General features: G+C 44.4%; 1 protein-coding gene across 2 annotated transcripts in view; it reads left to right on the top strand.

The window, feature by feature from the left end:
* Positions 1 to 564: 564 nt before the first annotated feature.
* The window catches only part of mrpl23 (mitochondrial ribosomal protein L23), a 144,929-nt gene continuing 123,893 nt past the window's right edge, over positions 565 to 21,600 (top strand). For both annotated transcript variants that reach the window (XM_029668814.2, XM_029668815.2), the window contains exon 1: positions 565 to 675. In XM_029668814.2, coding sequence (XP_029524674.1) covers positions 659 to 675 — 17 coding nt within the window. In that variant the 5' untranslated portion in view covers positions 565 to 658. The remainder of the gene's footprint in view (positions 676 to 21,600) is intronic.

Genomic DNA, 21,600 nt, shown 5'->3' on the forward strand with positions numbered 1-21,600 from the left:
GTCTTAAAGTAATGATGGAGTGTTGTTTCTCTTTGCTTATTTGAGCTGTTCTTGCTATAATATGGACTTGGACTTTTACCAAATAGTGCTATCTTATTTATACCACCCCTACCTTGTCACAACACAACTGATTGGCTCAAGCATATTAAGAAGGAAAGAAATTCCACACATTAACTTTTAACATGGCACACCTGTTAACTGAAATGCATTCCAGGTTACCACCTCATGAAGCTGGTTGATAGACTGCCATGCTTGTGCAAAGCTATCATCAATGTAAGAGTGGCTACTTTGAAGAATCACAAATATAACATATATTTGGATTTGTTTAGCATTTTTTTGGTTACTACATGATTCCATATGTATTATTTCATAGTGTTGACTTATTCACTATTAATCTTCAATGTAGAAAATAGTAAAATAAAGAAACTCTTGAATAAGTAGGTGTGTCGAAACTTTTGACAGGTACTGTATAGATCATGAATAAATACAGATTAATTCAACTTTTCTACTTTTAAATTGGGGACTTTTACTTTGAACATTTTCGATATTACGTGACCCGGAAGCACTTCTTTATTGTCGCTGTGGAGAAGCTTTTAGGAAGTCCTTGAAAATATAACACACACAACCAGTTTATTTATCAAAACACGGGGCTACAACCATGGCAAGAAGATTAATGTAAGTTGCAGTTATTATATATAATGGCGCTGTTCTTCAAGTCGCCTTCAGAAAAATCAGTCTGCTCACGTAGCAAACGTTATCTTTAGATGTAGGCTAGATAGTTAGCTGCCGTAACTGTAAAGGTATCTAATACCGTAGCTAGCCAAATCGCCAGTTATTGTTGTAAAAATACCATAGACAGAGGCAAGTAACGTTAGTTTCGTTTTCTGTAGATCAAGAAAGCTATCTTTCCAACTAGCTATATTTCTTTAGCTAGTTAGTTGCTTACTTTTCAAACAGTGTGTTCCTTTGCTGATTAACCTGAACTCCACGAGTTAAAGTGGACACTCATGTCAGTCAATAGTATAAAATTCACAGTTTATGCTACAAAACCAACTTTATAAGAGGTTTTTAAAATAAATAATATTTGACAAAAAATCCATGATGTGCGGCAGGTAGCCTAGTGATTAGAGCGTTGGGCCAGGAACCGAAGTGTTGCTGGACCGGAATCCCCGAGCTGACAAGGTACAAATCTGTCGTTCTGCCCCTGAACAAGGCAGTTAACCCACTGTTCTTAGGCCATCATTGAAAATAAGAATTAGTTCTTAACTAACTTACCTAGGTAAAGAAAGGTTACATTTGAAGTACAAATGTACAGTAAGGCGTTGTTGGCAGAATAGATGGATGCTGTTCAATGCATGATTCATATATTTCACCAATACATTTCTTGGCAGTCCAAAAAATATTGCTCTCAGGTTGTATCAGAGATGGCCTGGTACATTGTTGGCAGCAGCACCACCCATTCGGGATGCACTGTTTCAATGACTCAATATTCTGAAGAGAAAAAAAAGTCTGGGAATGTCAATACAATCAAACTAGCAAGTGCAATGATCACAAGTCTGTCATAACGTGGCTAAAAGGCTAGCGGACGTGTTAAACTCAAGCCAAAGATTTGTATTACTAAACCAAGATAGACCACAGCCTCTCGTTTCCAATTGGAACAAATTAGTCAAAGTGGGCGGGACAAGCAAGGAGGTGGGCAGAGCCAAGCACGTGCTAGCGAGATCCTATTGGCCCGTTCTAGCAGATGTCTGCATATTTCCGTTCGGGGACGCCTCTTCAGAAGTGCGCATGTGCAATGACTCAATTTGCCTCTGCAGCATAAACAACAGATTATATACATTTTTGCAAAAGGTAAAGTCTACAAAACATAGTCCACTCTGTTCATAACAGATTCTAGTTTTGGGAACAGAAAACTGTATTGAGATCAAAAGTTTCATCTTTGAGAAAATGTCAGCCAAAATCCATCTCGTTCCATCTTCTCATGGTGCCTGCCAGTGGACTTCTTCTCGCTACAGTATTTGGTAGTGAGTGGAAACGCTAAGCGAATGCTTCACATTTATACATCCTGTGAAATGTCTGTCTCATTGTTCTGTCTGTGCTCAAGGCATGATGCTGTACTTTTCTATTTGGCCCGTGCAATGATTTGTGTTGTCAATTCATTTTGGCCAGCTACCATATCGCCCATGATGTGCTGCACTACAAGTCACAAGCAAGTATACAGTGCATTGGGAAAGTATTCAGAACTCATGAGTTTTTCCACATTTTATTATGTTACAGCCTTATTCTAAAATGGAATTAAATAGTCCCCCCCCCCTCAATCTACCCATAATGACAAAGCAGAAACAGGTTTTTAGAAACAACTAACTGAAATAACATTTACATAGGTATTCAGACCTTTTACTCTATGCTTTGTTGAAGCTCCATTGGCAGCGATTACAGCCTGGAGTCTTCTTTGGTATGATGCTACAAGCTTGGCACACCTGTATTTGAGGAGGTTCTCTGCAGATCCTCTCAATCTCTGTCAGGTTGGATGGGGAGCATTGCTGCACAGCTATTTTCAGGTCTCTCCAGAGATGTTCAATCGGGTTCAAGTCCGGGCTCTGGTTGGGCCACTCAAGGACATTCAAAGACTTGTCCCGAATCCACTCCCGCGTTGTCTTGGCTGTGTGTTTTGGGCCGTTGTCCTGTTGGAAGGTGAACCTTCGCCTCAGTGTGAGGTCGTGAGTGCTCTGGAGCAGGTTTTCATCAAGGATCTCTCTGTACTTTGCTCCGTTCATCTTTCCTTCGATCCCAGTTTCTGTCGCTGAAAAACATCCCTACAGCATGATGCTGCCACTCTTGTGCTTCACCGTAGGGATGGTGCCGGGTTTCCTCCAGATGTGACCCTTGGCATTCAGGCCAAAGAGTTCAATCTTGGTCTCAAGCAAACTCCAAGCGGGCTGTCATGTGCCTTTTACTGGCCACTCTATCATATAGGCCTGATTGGTGGAGTGCTGCAGAGATGGTTGTCCTTCTGGAAGATTCTCCCATCTCCACAGAGGAACTTTGGAGCTCTGTCAGAGTGATCGGGTTCTTAGTCACCTTCCTGACCAGGAGCTTCTCCCCCAATTGCTCAGTTTGGCTGGGCGGCCAATTCTATGAAGAGTCTTGGTGGTTCCAGACTTCTTCCATTTAAGAATGACGGTGGCCACTGTGTTTTTGTTGACCTTCAATGCTGCAGACATTTTTTTTGTACCCTTTCCCAGATCTGTGTCTCGACACAATCCTACCTCGGAGCTCTACGGACAATTGCTTTGACCATATGGCTTGTTTTTTTTGCTCTGACATACACTGTCAACTGTGGAACCTTATATAGACAGGTGTGTGCCTTTCCAAATCATGTTCAATCAATTTAACTTACCACGGGTAGACTCCAACCAAGTTGTAGAAAAATGTCAAGGATGATGAATGGAAACAGGATGCACCTGATCTCAGTTTCGAGTCTCATTGCAAAGGGTCTGAATACTTATGTAAATATGATATTTCTGTTTATTTGTAATAGTCAAGGGGTCTGAATACTCTCCAACTGCACTGTATCTCTTTTGTTTTAATATATTATATAGAGCATCCTATGTACATAAGTGGATATTATAAAGGGTCATCTTTTTCAAATAATACAATGTCAGTTTGTGTCGCAGCCTATGCCTTTTTACAAAAAAAGCATGCATCTATGTTTGGCCTGCAAATTCGTAATTTTTTTCAATGTGGCCCCTGTGCACTGATTTGAGTTTGACAACTCTGGGCTAGCGTATCCTTTTTATGTAGCTAATTTTTTTAGCAAGCTAGCGTTGGCTAGCTAGTTGCTGGGAGGATGTCATGTCATTGGAGGAGTCATTGTTTTTGGTGGCTACAGCTAGAGCTACAGGGGACATTTGTTTAGCTAGCAAGAAATGTGAATCACTTTGCTAGCTAGTGATTCTGAACTTGAATGGCAGTAGTCCATTTTGAGCATATGTCTTAGTTGTCAATCAAATGTATTTGGCATCGATCAAATGGGCGGGCAGACAGGCAAGTTCCCATTCAGTTGTCAAAATGTGGATTGGGACGAGCAAAGACCAGAAGGTTACTAATGCCCATCATTTTTCAGTGCAATTTTGACGTCCAACTAGCTCAAAGTTTGATTGTGTTGATCTAATAATGTTCCCTCGTTAGAATTTAGCGCATCTCGTTCTGGCTAGCATTAGTTGTTGATCTTGTTGATGTGCATAGGCAACTGAGGGAGAGAGAGCCTACCTTTTTCATGGTTGTTTGATAAATGGGACCACAAAGTTCCCAAATGTAGGAGGACTCAAGTGGTATTTACATTTTTGCAGAAATCGATTCAGGTGTTTTTTTTGTGAATGTGTTCTAGTGATCTAACGTTGAGCTGTTGATCCTGCCTGTAAACACACAGTCCAGTTCAAAGTGAATAATGATAAACAGATGGCTCACAAGTCCTCAACTGGCAGCTTCATTAAATTGTACCCACAAAACACCAGTCTCAACATCAACAGTGTAGAGGCGACTCGGATGCTGGCCTTCTAGGCAGAGTTGCAAAGAAAAAGCCATATCTCAGACTGGCCAAAACAAATAAAAGATGAAGATGGGCAAAAGAACACACACTGGACAGAGGAACTCTGCCTAGAAGGCCAGCATCCGAGTCGCCTCTTCACTGTTGATGTTGCGCCATACAGGCTGAAAAATAGTTGGGAGGAGATTTTCGATGTACCGATTCCATGGCACATGGTTTATGAAGTGATACCCAAAACAACGCAGGATTCAAAACTTTTTCATTTCAAATTATTATGCAAAATTCTTGCAACCAATAGAATGTTATAAACTCAGCAAAAAAAGAAACGTCCTCTCACTGTTAACTGCGTTTATTTTCAGATAACTTAATGTGTAAATATTTGTATGAACATAAAAAGATTCAACAACTGACACACAACCTGAAGAAGTTCCACAGACATGTGACTAACAGAAATGGAATAATGTGTCCCTGAACAAAGGGGGGGTTAAATGAAAAGTAACAGTCTGTATCTGGTATGGCCACCAGCTGCATTAACTTCTTATGGCTGCAGGGGCAGTATTGAGTAGCTTGGATGAAAGGTGCCCAAAGTAAACGGCCTGCTCCTCAGTCCCAGTTGCTAATATATGCATATTATTATTATTATTATTATTGGATAGAAAACACTCTGAAGTTTCTAAAACTGTTTGAATGATGTCTGGGAGTATAACAGAACTCATATGGCAGGCAAAACTAGGGAACGCACTTCATGACTTAGGATTTGTTTACCAAACATTCTAACAAAAGTAGCTCTTTGGACATAAATGATGGACATTATCCAACTAAAACAAACATTTAATGTGGAACTGGGATTCCTGGGAGTGCATTCTGACGAAGATCTTCCCGCTCTTTCCTGCTCTTTCACCCCACCCCTTTTCTTTTGTGTAACCAGCTGTCATATCTGTTCTGCCCGCTAGGTACGTTTTCCTTTATGACGTAATTTGTAATCAATTTAATTGTGTATGTGTAATTTTGTGTGATTAGTTGGGTATTTAGTAACAAAATTGGGTTTAATTATTTATTGTTTCTGATTCAAATTGTTAGCCAGGGCTCGTGGAAACCAAGAATTTACAACTTTCATATGAGACTGAATTAAGATGACGATTAATATTGACTGCTATTGATGTAAAATATTACTAGGTCTTTAAGAGTTTTTTTTTCGTAAGATAACAGCTCTATAAATATTATTTTGTGGTGCCCGACTCTCTAGTTAATTACATTTACATGATTAGCTCAATCAGGTAATATTAATTACGGAGAAATTATTTTATAGAATAGCATGTCATATCACTTAATCCGGCATAGACAAAGACACGACACTGCAATGAAAGTATATTCCCTTTCCCTGTTTCGTGTCTGACTCTCACTCCCACTCCCCATAGGTGGGTATTAAAGTGCTACGGTGGGCTGTATTCTTACTCAAGTAATTTCTGAAGAAAGTAACTTACATTTGACCAAATCACTTCAGTTACATAGATTTATATTATTATACTGTCGCTGTTGGATGAAAACCTCGCAACTCCAAATTTTTATTATTTTTCCTACCTGAATCAATACTATTGGTTCCCCTTTACATCTATATGAACGTTTCACGATTCTTTGATCAACGAAATGTATTCAATATAGCTTGTCATCAACCACGCTCGAGGAGATTGCGAAAACGTCTATCATACATGTCAGATTTCAATACTGCCGATGTCCTAATGCGAGAGCTTTTCTTCTCTCAGATAAACCGTTGATCATATTTTTGTGATATTCCTACCTTTTAGAAATGTGTAATTTAAGAGGGCCCACCACATTTCTCCTTTGTGTCTGCCTCTTCAGTCCAGGGTGCATTACATGGTGCCGTTGCGAATGTCAGACTCCACTCTGCGAGGCACATCGATCTGCAGGTTCAACATGGTGAGATTGTAGACTCCTAAATTGATAGTGCAGTTTGTTTAGGTGATTTTATTCTAACCATCTACTTCCCATGCGGATATTGACTTTGTTGTTGTGTGCAGCTGCATTTGTAACACTAGAAGTATTTCTCAGATACCCTGAGTATTTAAAACATAAGGAACACCTGCTATTTCCATGACAGACTGACCAGGTGAAAGATATGATCCCTTATTGATCTCACTTGTTAAATCCACTTCAATCAGCGTAGATGAATAGGGAGAGACGGGTTAAAGAAGGACTGTTAAGCCTTGAGACAATTGAGACATGGATTGTGTATGTGTGCCATTCAAAGGGTGAATGGGCAAGACAAAAGATTTAAGTGCCTTTGAACTGGGTGTGGTATTAAGTGCCAGGTGCACCGGTTAGAGTGTGTCAAGAACTGCAACGATAAACTGTTTCCCATGTGTATCAAGAATGGTCCACCACCCAAAGGACATCCAGCCAACTTGACACAACTGTGGGAAGAATTGGAGTCAACATGGGCCAGCATCCCTGTGGAACGCTTTCGACACCTTGTAGTGTTCATGCCTCGACGAATTGAGGCTGTTTTGAGGGCAAAAGGGGCTGCAATTTGATATTAGGAATGTTTTCCTAATGTTTTGTACACTGACTATAATTCTGCTGTTGGTATTGTGTTTTGAGTGTGAGCGCAAATTAAATGGCTAGTTAGCTATACTGAACAAAAATATAAACGGAAGTAAAGTGTAGGTTTCATGAGCTGAAATAAAAGATCCCCAAATTTTTCCATATGTACAAAAACTGTATGTCTCTCAAATGTTGTGCACAAATTGGTTTACATCCCTGTTGGTGAGCATTTCTCCTTTTCCAAGGTAATCCATCCACCTGACAGGTGTTGCATATAGGGTTGCACATTTTGGGAAATATTCAGAGGTAGAAACTTTCCACGGGAATATATGGGAATTATTATTAATACCATTTAAATGTGATGTTTTTTGCATTGGATATAAACTCATCAAAAAAATAAACGTTCTCTCACCGTCAACTGTGTTCATTTTCAGCAAACTTAATGTGTAAATATTTGTGTGACATAACAAGATTCAACAACTGAGACATAAACTGAACAAGTTCCACAGACATGTGACTAACAGAAATGGAATAATGTGTCCCTGAACAAAGGGTGTGGAGTCAAAATCTAAAGTAACAGTCAGTGTCTTGTGTGTCTACCAGCTGCATTAAGTACTGCAGTGAGATGTTACCCCACTCTTCCACCAAGGCAAGTTCCCGGACATTTCTGGGGGGGAATGGCCCTAGTCCTCACTCTCCGATCCAACAGGTCCCAGACTGCTCAATGGGATTGAGATCCGGGCTCTTTGCTGGCCATGACAGAACACTGACATTCCCGTCTTGCAGGAAATCCCGCACAGAATGAGCAGTATGGCTGGTGGTGCTGTCATATTGGAGGGTTATGTCAGGATGAACCTGCAGGAAGGGTACAACATGAGGGAGGAGGATGTCTTCCCTGTAACGCACAGCGTTGAGATTGCCTGCAATGACAACAAGCTCAGTCCGATGATGCTATGACACACCGCCACAGACCATGACTGACCCTCCGCCTCCAAATCAATCCCGCTCCAGAGTACAGGCCTCGGTGTAACGCTCATTCCTTCGACGATAAACGCTATTCACCCTTGGTGAGACAAAACCGCGACTCGTCAGTGAAGAGCACTTTTTGCCAGTCCTGTCTGGTCCAGCGACGATGGGTTTGTGCCCATAGGCGATGTTGTTGCCGGTGATGTCTGGTGAGGACATGCCTTTACAACAGACCTACAAGCCCTCAGTCCAGCCTCTCTTAGCCTATTGCGGACAGTCTGAACACTGATGGAGGGATTGTGCTTTCCTGGTGTAACTCGGGCAGTTGTTGTTGCCATCCTGTACCTGTCCCGCAGGTGTGATGTTCGGATGTACTGATCGTGTGCAGGTGTTGTTACACTTGGTCTGCCACTGTGAGGACGATCAGCTGTCCGTCCTGTCTCCATGTAGCGCTGTCTTCGAGGTCTCACAGTACGATCATTGCTATGTATTGCCCTGGTCACATTTACATTTACATTTAAGTCATTTAGCAGACGCTCTTATCCAGAGCGACTTACAAATTGGTGCATTCACCTTATGACATCCAGTGGAACAGTAGTGCATCTAAATCTTTTAAGGGGGGGGGTGAGAGGGATTACTTTATCCTATCCTAGGTATTCCTTAAAGAGGTGGGGTTTCAGGTGTCTCCGGAAGGTGGTGATTGACTCCGCTGTCCTGGCGTCGTGAGGGAGTTTGTCCCACCATTGGGGGGCCAGAGCAGCGAACAGTTTTGACTGGGCTGAGCGGGAACTGTACTTCCTCAGTGGTAGGGAGGCGAGCAGGCCAGAGGTGGATGAACGCAGTGCCCTTGTTTGGGTGTAGGGCCTGATCAGAGCCTGGAGGTACTGAGGTGCCGTTCCCCTCACAGCTCCGTAGGCAAGCACCATGGTCTTGTAGCGGATGCGAGCTTCAACTGGAAGCCAGTGGAGAGAGCGGAGGAGCGGGGTGACGTGAGAGAACTTGGGAAGGTTGAACACCAGACGGGCTGCGGCGTTCTGGATGAGTTGTAGGGGTTTAATGGCACAGGCAGGGAGCCCAGCCAACAGCGAGTTGCAGTAATCCAGACGGGAGATGACAAGTGCCTGGATTAGGACCTGCGCCGCTTCCTGTGTGAGGCAGGGTCGTACTCTGCGGATGTTGTAGAGCATGAACCTACAGGAACGGGCCACCGCCTTGATGTTAGTTGAGAACGACAGGGTGTTGTCCAGGATCACGCCAAGGTTCTTAGCGCTCTGGGAGGAGGACACAATGGAGTTGTCAACCGTGATGGCGAGATCATGGAACGGGCAGTCCTTCCCGGGGGAGGAAGAGCAGCTCCGTCTTGCCGAGGTTCAGCTTGAGGTGGTGATCCGTCATCCACACTGATATGTCTGCCAGACATGCAGAGATGCGATTCGCCACCTGGTCATCAGAAGGGGGAAAGGAGAAGATTGTGTGTCGTCTGCATAGCAATGATAGGAGAGACCATGTGAGGTTATGACAGAGCCAAGTGACTTGGTGTATAGCGAGAATAGGAGAGGGCCTAGAACAGAGCCCTGGGGGACACCAGTGGTGAGAGCACGTGGTGTGGAGACGGATTCTCGCCACGCCACCTGGTAGGAGCGACCTGTCAGGTAGGACGCAATCCAAGCGTGGGCCGCGCCGGAGATGCCCAACTCGGAGAGGGTGGAGAGGAGGATCTGATGGTTCACAGTATCGAAGGCAGCCGATAGGTCTAGAAGGATGAGAGCAGAGGAGAGAGAGTTAGCTTTAGCAGTGCGGAGCGCCTCCGTGATACAGAGAAGAGCAGTCTCAGTTGAATGACTAGTCTTGAAACCTGACTGATATGGATCAAGAAGGTCATTCTGAGAGAGATAGCGGGAGAGCTGGCCAAGGACGGCACGTTCAATAGTTTTGGAGAGAAAAGAAAGAAGGGATACTGGTCTGTAGTTGTTGACATCGGAGGGATCGAGTGTAGGTTTTTTCAGAAGGGGTGCAACTCTCGCTCTCTTGAAGACTGAAGGGACGTAGCCAGCGGTCAGGGATGAGTTGATGAGCGAGGTGAGGTAAGGGAGAAGGTCTCCGGAAATGGTCTGGAGAAGAGAGGAGGGGATAGGGTCAAGCGGGCAGGTTGTTGGGCGGCCGGCCGTCACAAGACGCGAGATTTCATCTGGAGAGAGAGGGGAGAAAGAGGTCAGAGCACAGGGTAGGGCAGTGTGAGCAGAACCAGCGGTGTCGTTTGACTTAGCAAACGAGGATCGGATGTCATCGACCTTCTTTTCAAAATGGTTGACGAAGTCATCTGCAGAGAGGGAGGAGGGGGGGGGGAGGAGGAGGATTCAGGAGGGAGGAGAAGGTGGCAAAGAGCTTCCTAGGGTTAGAGGCAGATGCTTGGAATTTAGAGTGGTAGAAAGTGGCTTTAGCAGCAGAGAGAGAAGAGGAAAATGTAGAGAGGAGGGAGTGAAAGGATGCCAGGTCCGCAGGGAGGCGAGTTTTCCTCCAGTTCCGCTCGGCTGCCCGGAGCCCTGTTCTGTGAGCTCGCAATGAGTCGTCGAGCCACGGAGCGGGAGGGGAGGACCGAGCCGGCCTGGAGGATAGGGGACATAGAGAGTCAAAGGATGCAGAAAGGGAGGAGAGGAGGGTTGAGGAGGCAGAATCAGGAGATAGGTTGGAGAAGGTTTGAGCAGAGGGAAGAGATGATAGGATGGAAGAGGAGAGAGTAGCGGGGGAGAGAGAGCGAAGGTTGGGACGGCGCGATACCATCCGAGTAGGGGCAGTGTGGGAAGTGTTGGATGAGAGCGAGAGGGAAAAGGATACAAGGTAGTGGTCGGAGACTTGGAGGGAGTTGCAATGAGGTTAGTGGAAGAACAGCATCTAGTAAAGATGAGGTCGAGCGTATTTCCTGCCTTGTGTGTAGGGGGAAGGTGAGAGGGTGAGGTCAAAAGAGGAGAGGAGTGGAAAGAAGGAGGCAGAGAGGAATGAGTCAAAGGTAGACGTGGGGAGGTTAAAGTCGCCCAGAACTGTGAGAGGTGAGCCGTCCTCAGGAAAGGAGCTTATCAAGGCATCAAGCTCATTGATGAACTCTCCGAGGGAACCTGGAGGGCGATAAATGATAAGGATGTTAAGCTTGAAAGGGCTGGTAACTGTGACAGCATGGAATTCAAAGGAGGCGATAGACAGATGGGTAAGGGGAGAAAGAGAGAATGACCACTTGGGAGAGATGAGGATCCCGGTGCCACCACCCCGCTGACCAGAAGCTCTCGGGGTGTGCGAGAACACGTGGGCAGACGAAGAGAGAGCAGTAGGAGTAGCAGTGTTGTCTGTGGTGATCCATGTTTCCGTCAGTGCCAAGAAGTCGAGGGACTGGAGGGAGGCATAGGCTGAGATGAACTCTGCCTTGTTGGCCGCAGATCGGCAGTTCCAGAGGCTACCGGAGACCTGGAACTCCACGTGGGTCGTGCGCTGGGACCACCAGATTAGGTGGCCGCGGCCACGCGGTGTGGAGCGTTTGTATGGTCTGTGCAGAGAGGAGAGAACAGGGATAGACAGACACATAGTTGACAGGCTACAGAAGAGGCTACGCTAATGCAAAGGAGATTGGAATAACAAGTGGACTACACGTCTCGAGTGTTCAGAAAGTTAAGCTTACGTAGCAAGAATCTTATTGACTAAAATGATTAAAATGATACAGTACTGCTGAAGTAGGCTAGCTGGCAGAGGCTGCGTTGTTGACTATGTAGGCTAGCTGGCAGTGTCTGCGTTGTTGACACTACATTAATCAAGTCGTTCCGTTGAGTGTAATAGTTTCTACTGTGCTGCTATTCGGGGCTAGCTAGCAGTGTTGATTACGTTACGTTGCGTTAAAAGAACGACAATAGCTGGCTAGCTAACCTAGGAAATCGCTCTAGACTACACAATTATCTTTGATACAAAGACGGCTATGTAGCTAGCTATGTAGCTAGCTACGATCAAACAAATCAAGCCGTTGTACTGTAATGAAATGAAATGAAAAATGTGATACTACCTGTGGAGCGAAGCGAAATGCGACCGGGTTGTTGAGTGAGGAAGTTCTGTTCGGTAGACGTTGGCTAGCTGTTGGCTAGCTAGCAGTGTCTCCTACGTTAAGGACGACAAATAGCTGGCTAGCTAACCTCGGTAAATTAAGATAATCACTCTAAAACTACACACTCTAAACTACACAATTATCTTGGATACGAAGACAGCAAAGACAACTATGTAGCTAGCTAACACTACACTAATCAAGTCGTTCAGTTGAGTGTAATAGTTGTGCTGCTAATCGGTAGACGGTGGACGTTAGCTAGCTGGCTAGCTGCAGGGCAGATAGCAGTGTAGACTGCGTTAGGACGACGAAATACGATAATTACGCAATTATCTATGATACAAAGACGGTCACATCTGCAGTCCTCATGCCTCCTTGCAGCATGCCTAAGGCACGTTCACGCAGATGGGCAGGGACCCTGGGCATCTTTCTTTTGGTGTTTTTCAGAGTCAGTAGAAAGGCCTCTTTTTAGTGTCCTAACTTTTCATAACTGTGACCTTAATTGCCTGCCGTCTGTAAGCTGTCAGTGTCTTAACGACCGTACCACATGTGCATGTTCATTAATTGTTTATGGTTCATTGAGCATGGGAAACGGTGTTTAAACCCTTTATAATGAAGATCTGTGAAGCTATTTGTATTTTTACGAATTATCTTTGAAGGACAGGGTCCTGAAAAAGGGATGTTTCTTTGTTTGCTGTGTTTTTTACCATATCATATGGACTCTAAACTATCAAATTAAAGAAAGTCGCACACACCATGTATAAACTCACAGCAATTGAATTGGTATTTACCAACTTTTCGGCATCACTGTGCCTTTCTCAGGGTAATGTTGACAAATAGTGCAATCAAATCAAATCAAATTTTATTTGTCACATACACATGGTTAGCAGATGTTAATGCGAGTGTAGCGAAATGCTTGTGCTTCTAGTTCCGACAATGCAGTAATAACCAACAAGTAATCTAACTAACAATTCCAAAACTCCTGTCTTATACACAGTGTAAGGGGATAAAGAATATGTACATAAGGATATATGAATGAGTGATGGTACAGAGCAGCATTGGCAAGATACAGTAGATGGTATCGAGTACAGTATATACATATGAGATGAGTATGTAAACAAAGTGGCATAGTTAAAGTGGCTAGTGATACATGTATTACATAAGGATGCAGTCGATGATATAGAGTACAGTATATACGTATGCATATGAGATGAATAATGTAGGGTAAGTAACATTATATAAGGTAGCATTGTCTAAAGTGGCTAGTGATATATTTACATAATTTCCCCTCAATTCCCATTATTAAAGTGGCTGGAGTTGAGTCAGTGTCAGTGTGTTGGCAGCAGCCACTCAATGTTAGTGGTGGCTGTTTAACAGTCTGATGGCCTTGAGAGAGAAGCTGTTTTTCAGTCTCTCGGTCCCAGCTTTGATGCACCTGTACTGACCTCGCCTTCTCGATGATAGCGGGGTGAACAGGCAGTGGCTCGGGTGGTTGATGTCCTTGATGATCTTTATGGCCTTCCTGTAACATCGGGTGGTGTAGGTGTCCTGGAGGGCAGGTAGTTTGCCCCCGGTGATGCGTTGTGCAGACCTCACTACCCTCTGGAGAGCCTTACGGTTGAGGGCGGAGCAGTTGCCGTACCAGGCGGTGATACAGCCCGCCAGGATGCTCTCGATTGTGCATCTGTAGAAGTTTGTGAGTGCTTTTGGTGACAAGCCGAATTTCTTCAGCCTCCTGAGGTTGAAGAGGCGCTGCTGCGCCTTCTTCACGACGCTGTCTGTGTGAGTGGACCAATTCAGTTTGTCTGTGATGTGTATGCCGAGGAACTTAAAACTTGCTACCCTCTCCGCTACTGTTCCATCGATGTGGATAGGGGGGTGTTCCCTCTGCTGTTTCCTGAAGTCCACAATCATCTCCTTAGTTTTGTTGACGTTGAGTGTGAGGTTATTTTCCTGACACCACACTCCGAGGGCCCTCACCTCCTCCCTGTAGGCCGTCTCGTCGTTGTTGGTAATCAAGCCTACCACTGTTGTGTCGTCCGCAAACTTGATGATTGAGTTGGCGGCGTGCGTGGCCACGCAGTCGTGGGTGAACAGGGAGTACAGGAGAGGGCTCAGAACGCACCCTTGTGGGGCCCCAGTGTTGAGGATCAGCGGGGAGGAGATGTTGTTGCCTACCCTCACCACCTGGGGGCGGCCCGTCAGGAAGTCCAGTACCCAGTTGCACAGGGCGGGGTCGAGACCCAGGGTCTCGAGCTTGATGACGAGCTTGGGGGGCACTATGGTGTTAAATGCCGAGCTATAGTCGATGAACAGCATTCTCACATAGGTATTCCTCTTGTCCAGATGGGTTAGGGCAGTGTGCAGTGTGGTTGAGATTGCATCGTCTGTGGACCTATTTGGGCGGTAAGCAAATTGGAGTGGGTCTAGGGTGTCAGGTAGGGTGGAGGTGATATGGTCCTTGACTAGTCTCTCAAAGCACTTCATGATGACGGAAGTGAGTGCTACGGGGCGGTAGTCGTTTAGCTCAGTTACCTTAGCTTTCTTGGGAACAGGAACAATGGTGGCCCTCTTGAAGCATGTGGGAACAGCAGACTGGTATAGGGATTGATTGAATATGTCCGTAAACACACCGGCCAGCTGGTCTGCGCATGCTCTGAGGGCGCGGCTGGGGATGCCGTCTGGGCCTGCAGCCTTGCGAGGGTTAACACGTTTAAATGTCTTACTCACCTCGGCTGCAGTGAAGGAGAGACCGCATGTTTTCGTTGCAGGCCGTGTCAGTGGCACTGTATTGTCCTCAAAGCGGGCAAAAAGTTATTTAGTCTGCCTGGGAGCAAGACATCCTGGTCCGTGACTGGGCTGGATTTCTTCCTGTAGTCCGTGATTGACTGTAGACCCTGCCACATGCCTCTTGTGTCTGAGCCGTTGAATTGAGATTCTACTTTGTCTCTGTACTGACGCTTAGCTTGTTTGATAGCCTTGCGGAGGGAATAGCTGCACTGTTTGTATTCGGTCATGTTACCAGACACCTTGCCCTGATTAAAAGCAGTGGTTCGCGCTTTCAGTTTCACGCGAATGCTGCCATCAATCCACGGTTTCTGGTTAGGGAATGTTTTAATCGTTGCTATGGGAACGACATCTTCAACGCACGTTCTAATGAACTCGCACACCGAATCAGCGTATTCGTCAATATTGTTATCTGACGCAATACGAAACATATCCCAGTCCACGTGATGGAAGCAGTCTTGGAGTGTGGAGTCAGCTTGGTCGGACCAGCGTTGGACAGACCTCAGCGTGGGAGCCTCTTGTTTTAGTTTCTGGCTGTAGGCAGGGATCAACAAAATGTCGTGTCAGCTTTTCCGAAAGGGGGCGGGGCAGGGCCTTATATGCGTCGCGGAAGTTAGAGTAACAATGATCCAAGGTTTTTCCACCCCTGGTTGCGCAATCGATATGCTGATAAAATTTAGGGAGTCTTGTTTTCAGATTAGCCTTGTTAAAATCCCCAGCTACAATGAATGCAGCCTCCTGATAAATGGTTTCCAGTTTGCAAAGAGTTAAATAAAGTTTGTTCAGAGCCATCGATGTGTCTGCTTGGGGGGGGGGGGGATATATACGGCTGTGATTATCATTGAAGAGAATTCTCTTGGTAGATAATTTGGCCTACATTTGATTGTCAGGAATTCTAAATCGGGCGAACAGAAGGATTTGAGTTCCTGTATGTTTCTTTCATCACACCATGTCTCGTTAGCCATAAGGCATACGCCCCCGCCCCTCTTCTTACCAGAAAGATGTTTGTTTCTGTCGGCGCGATGCGTGGAGAAACCCGTTGGCTGCACCGCCTCGGATAGCGTCTCTCCAGTGAGCCATGTTTCCGTGAAGCAAAGAACGTTACAGTCTCTGATGTCCCTCTGGAATGCTACCCTTGCTCGGATTTCATCAACCTTGTTGTCAAGAGACTGGACATTGGCAAGAAGAATGCTGGGGAGTGGTGCACGGTGTGCCCGTCTCCGGAGTCTGACCAGAAGACCGCCTCGTTTCCCTCTTTTTCGGAGTCGTTTTTTTGGGTCGCTGCATGGGATCCATTCCGTTGTCCTGTTTGTAAGGCAGAACACAGGATCCGCGTCGCGAAAAACATATTCTTGGTCGTACTCATGGTGAGTTGACGCTGATCTTATATTCAGTAGTTCTTCTCGACTGTATGTAATGAAACCTAAGATGACCTGGGGTACTAATGTAAGAAATAACACGTAAAAAAAACAAAAAACTGCATAGTTTCCTAGGAACGCGAAGCGAGGCGGCCATCTCTGTCTGCGCCGGAAGTCCTAGTGAGGGGTGTGTCATAATGGTACGGGTTTTCGACTAGCAAACCCGTATCCGGGAGCGTAATCATAGCGCATATTCCTATTCATGAAAATCGCAAATGAAATGAATATATTCAAACACAAGCTTAGCCTTTTGTTAACAACACTGTCATCTCAGATTTTCAAAATATGCGTTTACAGCCAACGCTATACAAGCATTTGTGTAAGTTTATCATGGCATAATGCTATGCTAGGCTCTGCTGGCAGCAGGCAACATTTTCACGAAAATAAGAAAAGCAACCAAATTAAATCCATTTACCTTTGAAGAACTTCAGATCCTTTCACTCAGGAGACTCCCAGTTAGATAGCAAATGTTCCTTTTTTCAAAAAATAATATTTTTGTAGGCGAAAAAGCTCCCATTTGTTCATCATGCTTGGCTGAGAAATCGACCGAAAAAATGCTACAACTATAACGCCAAACTTTTTTCAAAATTAGCTACATAATATCGACAGAAACATAGCAAATGTTGTTTAGGATCCATCCTCAAGGTGTTTTTAACCTGTTGCTCCTACCCTCTACTTTTTTGAACATTTTGTTAAAAATCGCGCAACATTTCAGCGCCCTGCTACTCATGCCAGGAATATAGTACGTTCATATGGTTAGAATGTGTGGACCCTCGGACGTTTTTAAAACTGGTTAAATCACGACTGTGGCTATTACATAACGTGCGTTACATCGGAAAGCGCAGGAAAACCTGATCACAGAAAATGGAAATAAATATCCTTGCGCCACTTCCAGCAATTGTTAACAGTGAGCCGAATTAGATAAGACTGAGCATTCAACTCCCACAGCATCCCCATGTTGTCGAGTATCTTGTGAATTTAATCATCTTTGATTCTTGGTTGAACCGAAAGAGGGGCACCGCTTACCTCCGGTCTCCGCCCAGATCATTCCGGAAGAGCTCTCTCCTGAAATTTTTTCCAAGACGACAGCTAATGATATTTACATCGCCTACGGATGATTTTTATCGCTTATTAACGTTTACTAATACCTAAAGTAGCATTACAAACGTATTTCGAAGTGTTTTGTGAAAGTTTATCGTCTACTTTTTGAATTTAAAAAAATGACGTTACGTTGTGAAATCGCTGTTTTTTTCGTTTATCACACAGTCTACATATAACGATATCTTGGCTTTATATGGCCCGATTTAATCGAAATAAAGACCCAATAGTGTTTATGGGACATCTAGGAGTGCCAACAAAGAAGATGGTGAAAGGTAATGACTGTTTTCTATTTTATTGTGCGGTTTGTGTAACGCCGAAATGCTAATTATTTTGTTTACGTCCCCTGCTGTGCTTTTCTGTTGTAGTGTATTGGTGCATGCTATCAGATAATAGCTTCTCATGCTGTCGCCGAAAAGCATTTTAAAAATCTGACTTGTTGCCTGGATTCACAACGAGTGTAGCTTTAATTTGATACCCTGCATGTGTATTTTAATGAACTTTTGAGTTTTAACTAATACTATTAGCATTTAGCGTAGCACATTTGCATTTCCAGAGCTCTAGTTGGGACGCTTGCGCAAGAGGTTAACAAATATATTCGATAATATATCCGTCGAGGCAGTTGGTTTCTCATAAGAAGCGATTGGAAAAATGGCTACCTCAGTATTTTACGCAAGATTTTCTCCGGGAGACACCATGTGACCACATGCCATATATGGTCCCTTACAGCCATTCTAAAAAGACGTCACAATGCTGTAGACACCTTGGGGAATGCGTGGAAAACGTAAGCTCATTCGTAGCTCATTCACAGCCATATAAGGAGTCATTGGCATGAGGCGGTTTCAAAAAATGCGGCACTTCCTGGTTGGATTTTTATCTGGGTTTCGCCTGTAACATCAGTTCTGTGGCACTCACAGACAATATCTTTGCAGTTTTGGAAACGTCAGAGTGTCTTCTATCCAAAGCTGTCAATTATATGCATAGTCGAGCATCTTTTCGTGAGAAAATATCTTGTTTAAAACGTGAACATTTTTCATCCAAAAATTTAAATAGCGCCCCCTAAATCCAAGAGGTTAAGTTAATAAAAATGAATTAGTGAAACTGTTAGTATATGGCATTTTAAATATATTATGCTATTGCTATCGTATAGAAACATAATGGAATATTGCACATCATATTAGCATCAACATATAATATTGTTTCGTTCAATTTCACATAATTTCAAACACTGCTCAAAAAAATAAAGGGAAGACTAAAATAACACATCCTAGATCTGAATGAATGAAATATTCTTATTAAATACTTTTTTCTTTACATAGTTGAACGTGGTGACAACAAAATCACACGAAGAATTAACAATGGAAATCAAATGTATCAACCCATGGAGGTCTGGATTTGGAGTCACACTCAAAATTAAAGTGGAAAACCACACTACAGGCTGATCCAACTTTGATGTAATGTCCTTAAAACAAGTCAAAATGAGGCTCAGTAGTGTGTGTGGCCTCCACGTGCCTGTATGACCTCCCTACAACGTCTGGGCATGCTCCTGATGAGGTGGCGGATGGTCTCCTGAGGGATCTTCTCCAAGACCTGGACTAAAGCATCCGCCAACTCCTGGACAGTCTGTGGTGCAACGTGGCGTTGGTGGATGGAGCGAGACATGATGTGCTCAATTGGATTCAGGTCTGGGGAACGGGCGGGCCAGTCCATAGCATCAATGCCTTCCTCTTGCAGGAACTGCTGACACACTCCAGCCACATGAGGTCTAGCATTGTCTTGCATTAGGAGGAACCCAGGGCCAACTGCACCAGCATATGGCCTCACAAGGGGTCTGAGGATCTCATCTCGGTACCTAATGGCAGTCAGGCTACCTCTGGTGAGCACATGGAGGGCTGTGCGGCCCCCCCAAAGAAATGCCACCCCACACCATGACTGACCCACCGCCAAACCGGTCATGCTGGAGGATGTTGCAGGCAGCAGAATGTTCTCCACGGCGTCTCCAGACTCTGTCACGTCTGTCACGTGCTCAGTGTGAACCTGCTTTCATCTCTGAAGAGCACAGGGCGCCAGTGGCGAACTTGCCAATCTTGGTGTTCTCTGGCAAATGCCAAACGTCCTGCACGGTGTTCGGCTGTAAGCACAACGACCACTTGTGGACGTCGGGCCCTCATACCACCCTCATGGAGTCTGTTTCTGACCGTTTGAGCAGACACATGCACATTTGTGGCCTGCTGGAGGTCATTTTGCAGGGCTCTGGCAATGCTCCTCCTGCTCCTTCCACAAAGGCAGAGGTAGCGGTCCTGCTGCTGGGTTGTTGCCCTCCTACGGCCTCCTCCACGTCTCCTGATGTACTGGCCTGTCTCCTGGTAGCGCCTCCATGCTCTGGACACTACGCTGACAGACACAGCAAACCTTTTTGCCACAGCTCGCATTGATGTGCCATCCTGGATGAGCTGCACTACCTGAGCCACTTGTGTGGGTTGTAGACTCCGTCTCATGCTACCACTAAAGTGAGCACCGCCAGCATTCAAAAGTGACCAAAACATCAGCCAGGAAGCATAGGAACTGAGAAGTGGTCTGTGGTTACCACCTGCAGAACCACTCCTTTTATTGGGGGTGTCTTGCTAATTGCCTATAATTTCCACCTGTTGTCTATTCCATTTGCACAACAGCATGTGAAATTCATTGTCAATCAATGTTGCTTCCTAAGTGGACAGTTTGATTTCACAGAAGTGTGATTGACTTGCAGTTACATTGAGTTGTTTAAGTGTTCCCTTTAATTTTTTGAGCAGTGTATTTGAGGGAGGAGTAGAATTTAACCATTCCAACTTCTCCCTCAAATACACAGGCATTGAGCATGTTGCTCTACCAAGGAGAGGAGGTGACATCGAGATCCTACCACTACAAAGGGAGGCTTACTGGATATCCTGTCTAAAAACATTGACCCCTAGTGGTCTGAATATTGACTTTGGTCTCAGGCCCTTATGAACAATTATTTATTTTATGGACAAGTCTTATAAATGTATATATTCTTTCTACAGCTTATTAGCGTACACCTAATATGTTCCCCCTGTTGACGATGCTCATTATACATTAAGGTTGAACCAAAAGATTAAATGTAACACATATGAAATGAAATACGAAATTATTATGTGAAATTGAATGAAACAATAATGTATGTTGATTGATGCTAATATGATGTACAATAGTCCATGATGTTTCTATATGATAACAATAGCCTAATATATTTAATATGCCATATACTATTTTTTTAACAGTTTAACTAATTCATTTGAATTAACTTAAATCATTGACACACCCCTCACTATTGTCATTGGTTGCACTAATTGCACTGCTTGCTTTCATAACCTGGTTCAAGTATTCATGACATTACCCTGAGAAAGGCCCAGTGATGCCGAAGTGTTGGTACAAACACATTAAATTGCTGGGAGTTTATGCATGGAGTGTGCGACTTTACGTTGATAGTTTATTCGCCGTTAGTCAGCACCTCCACACAAACTATTTTTTCTGGCAGTGCGCCAGCTCTTGTTTTTTAATCTACCGTATCATATGGAGACAGAAACATAAACCTTTTACGTTATGATAGGTAGACATAATTGTAAATGATTAAATCCTTCCAATATAATTTTTAAACTATTTAGTTACGAATTGAACTTTAACTAAAGTAGTTGACTCTTCACGTGGGATGAATTCACTGAACAACAAAAGGGAGTATTGAATGATCCCTAATGATCCATCACATCTCTCAAAAATATTTTCAACATACATAAAATGATAACCAAAGCTTCAGTTTCTAGGCTGTCTTCCTCTCAGGCTTCCATGTCTTCTCCCTGGACCTCCTCAATGTTCACCCCTTGAACATCTGACTCTCAGGCCTCCTCTTCACTGTCAACGATGGCTCGTTGTCGGGCTCAAAAAGCCTCAAATTTGGGCGGATGGCCACCAATTTTTCAACCCTTGTATTGGTCAGCCTGTTGCATGCTCTGGTGTGTGTTCCCAAACAAGGACCAGTTGCGCTTTGAGGCGACTGATGTTGTTGGGATTTGGTGGATGATGTAGGCAACGGGGTAAAGAGCTTCAGATCCACAAAGTCCCTTCACCAGGTGGCTGATGGGATATGT

This window comes from Oncorhynchus nerka, linkage group LG9a (genome assembly GCF_034236695.1).
Source record: "Oncorhynchus nerka isolate Pitt River linkage group LG9a, Oner_Uvic_2.0, whole genome shotgun sequence".
Taxonomy (NCBI): Eukaryota; Metazoa; Chordata; class Actinopteri; order Salmoniformes; family Salmonidae; genus Oncorhynchus; species Oncorhynchus nerka.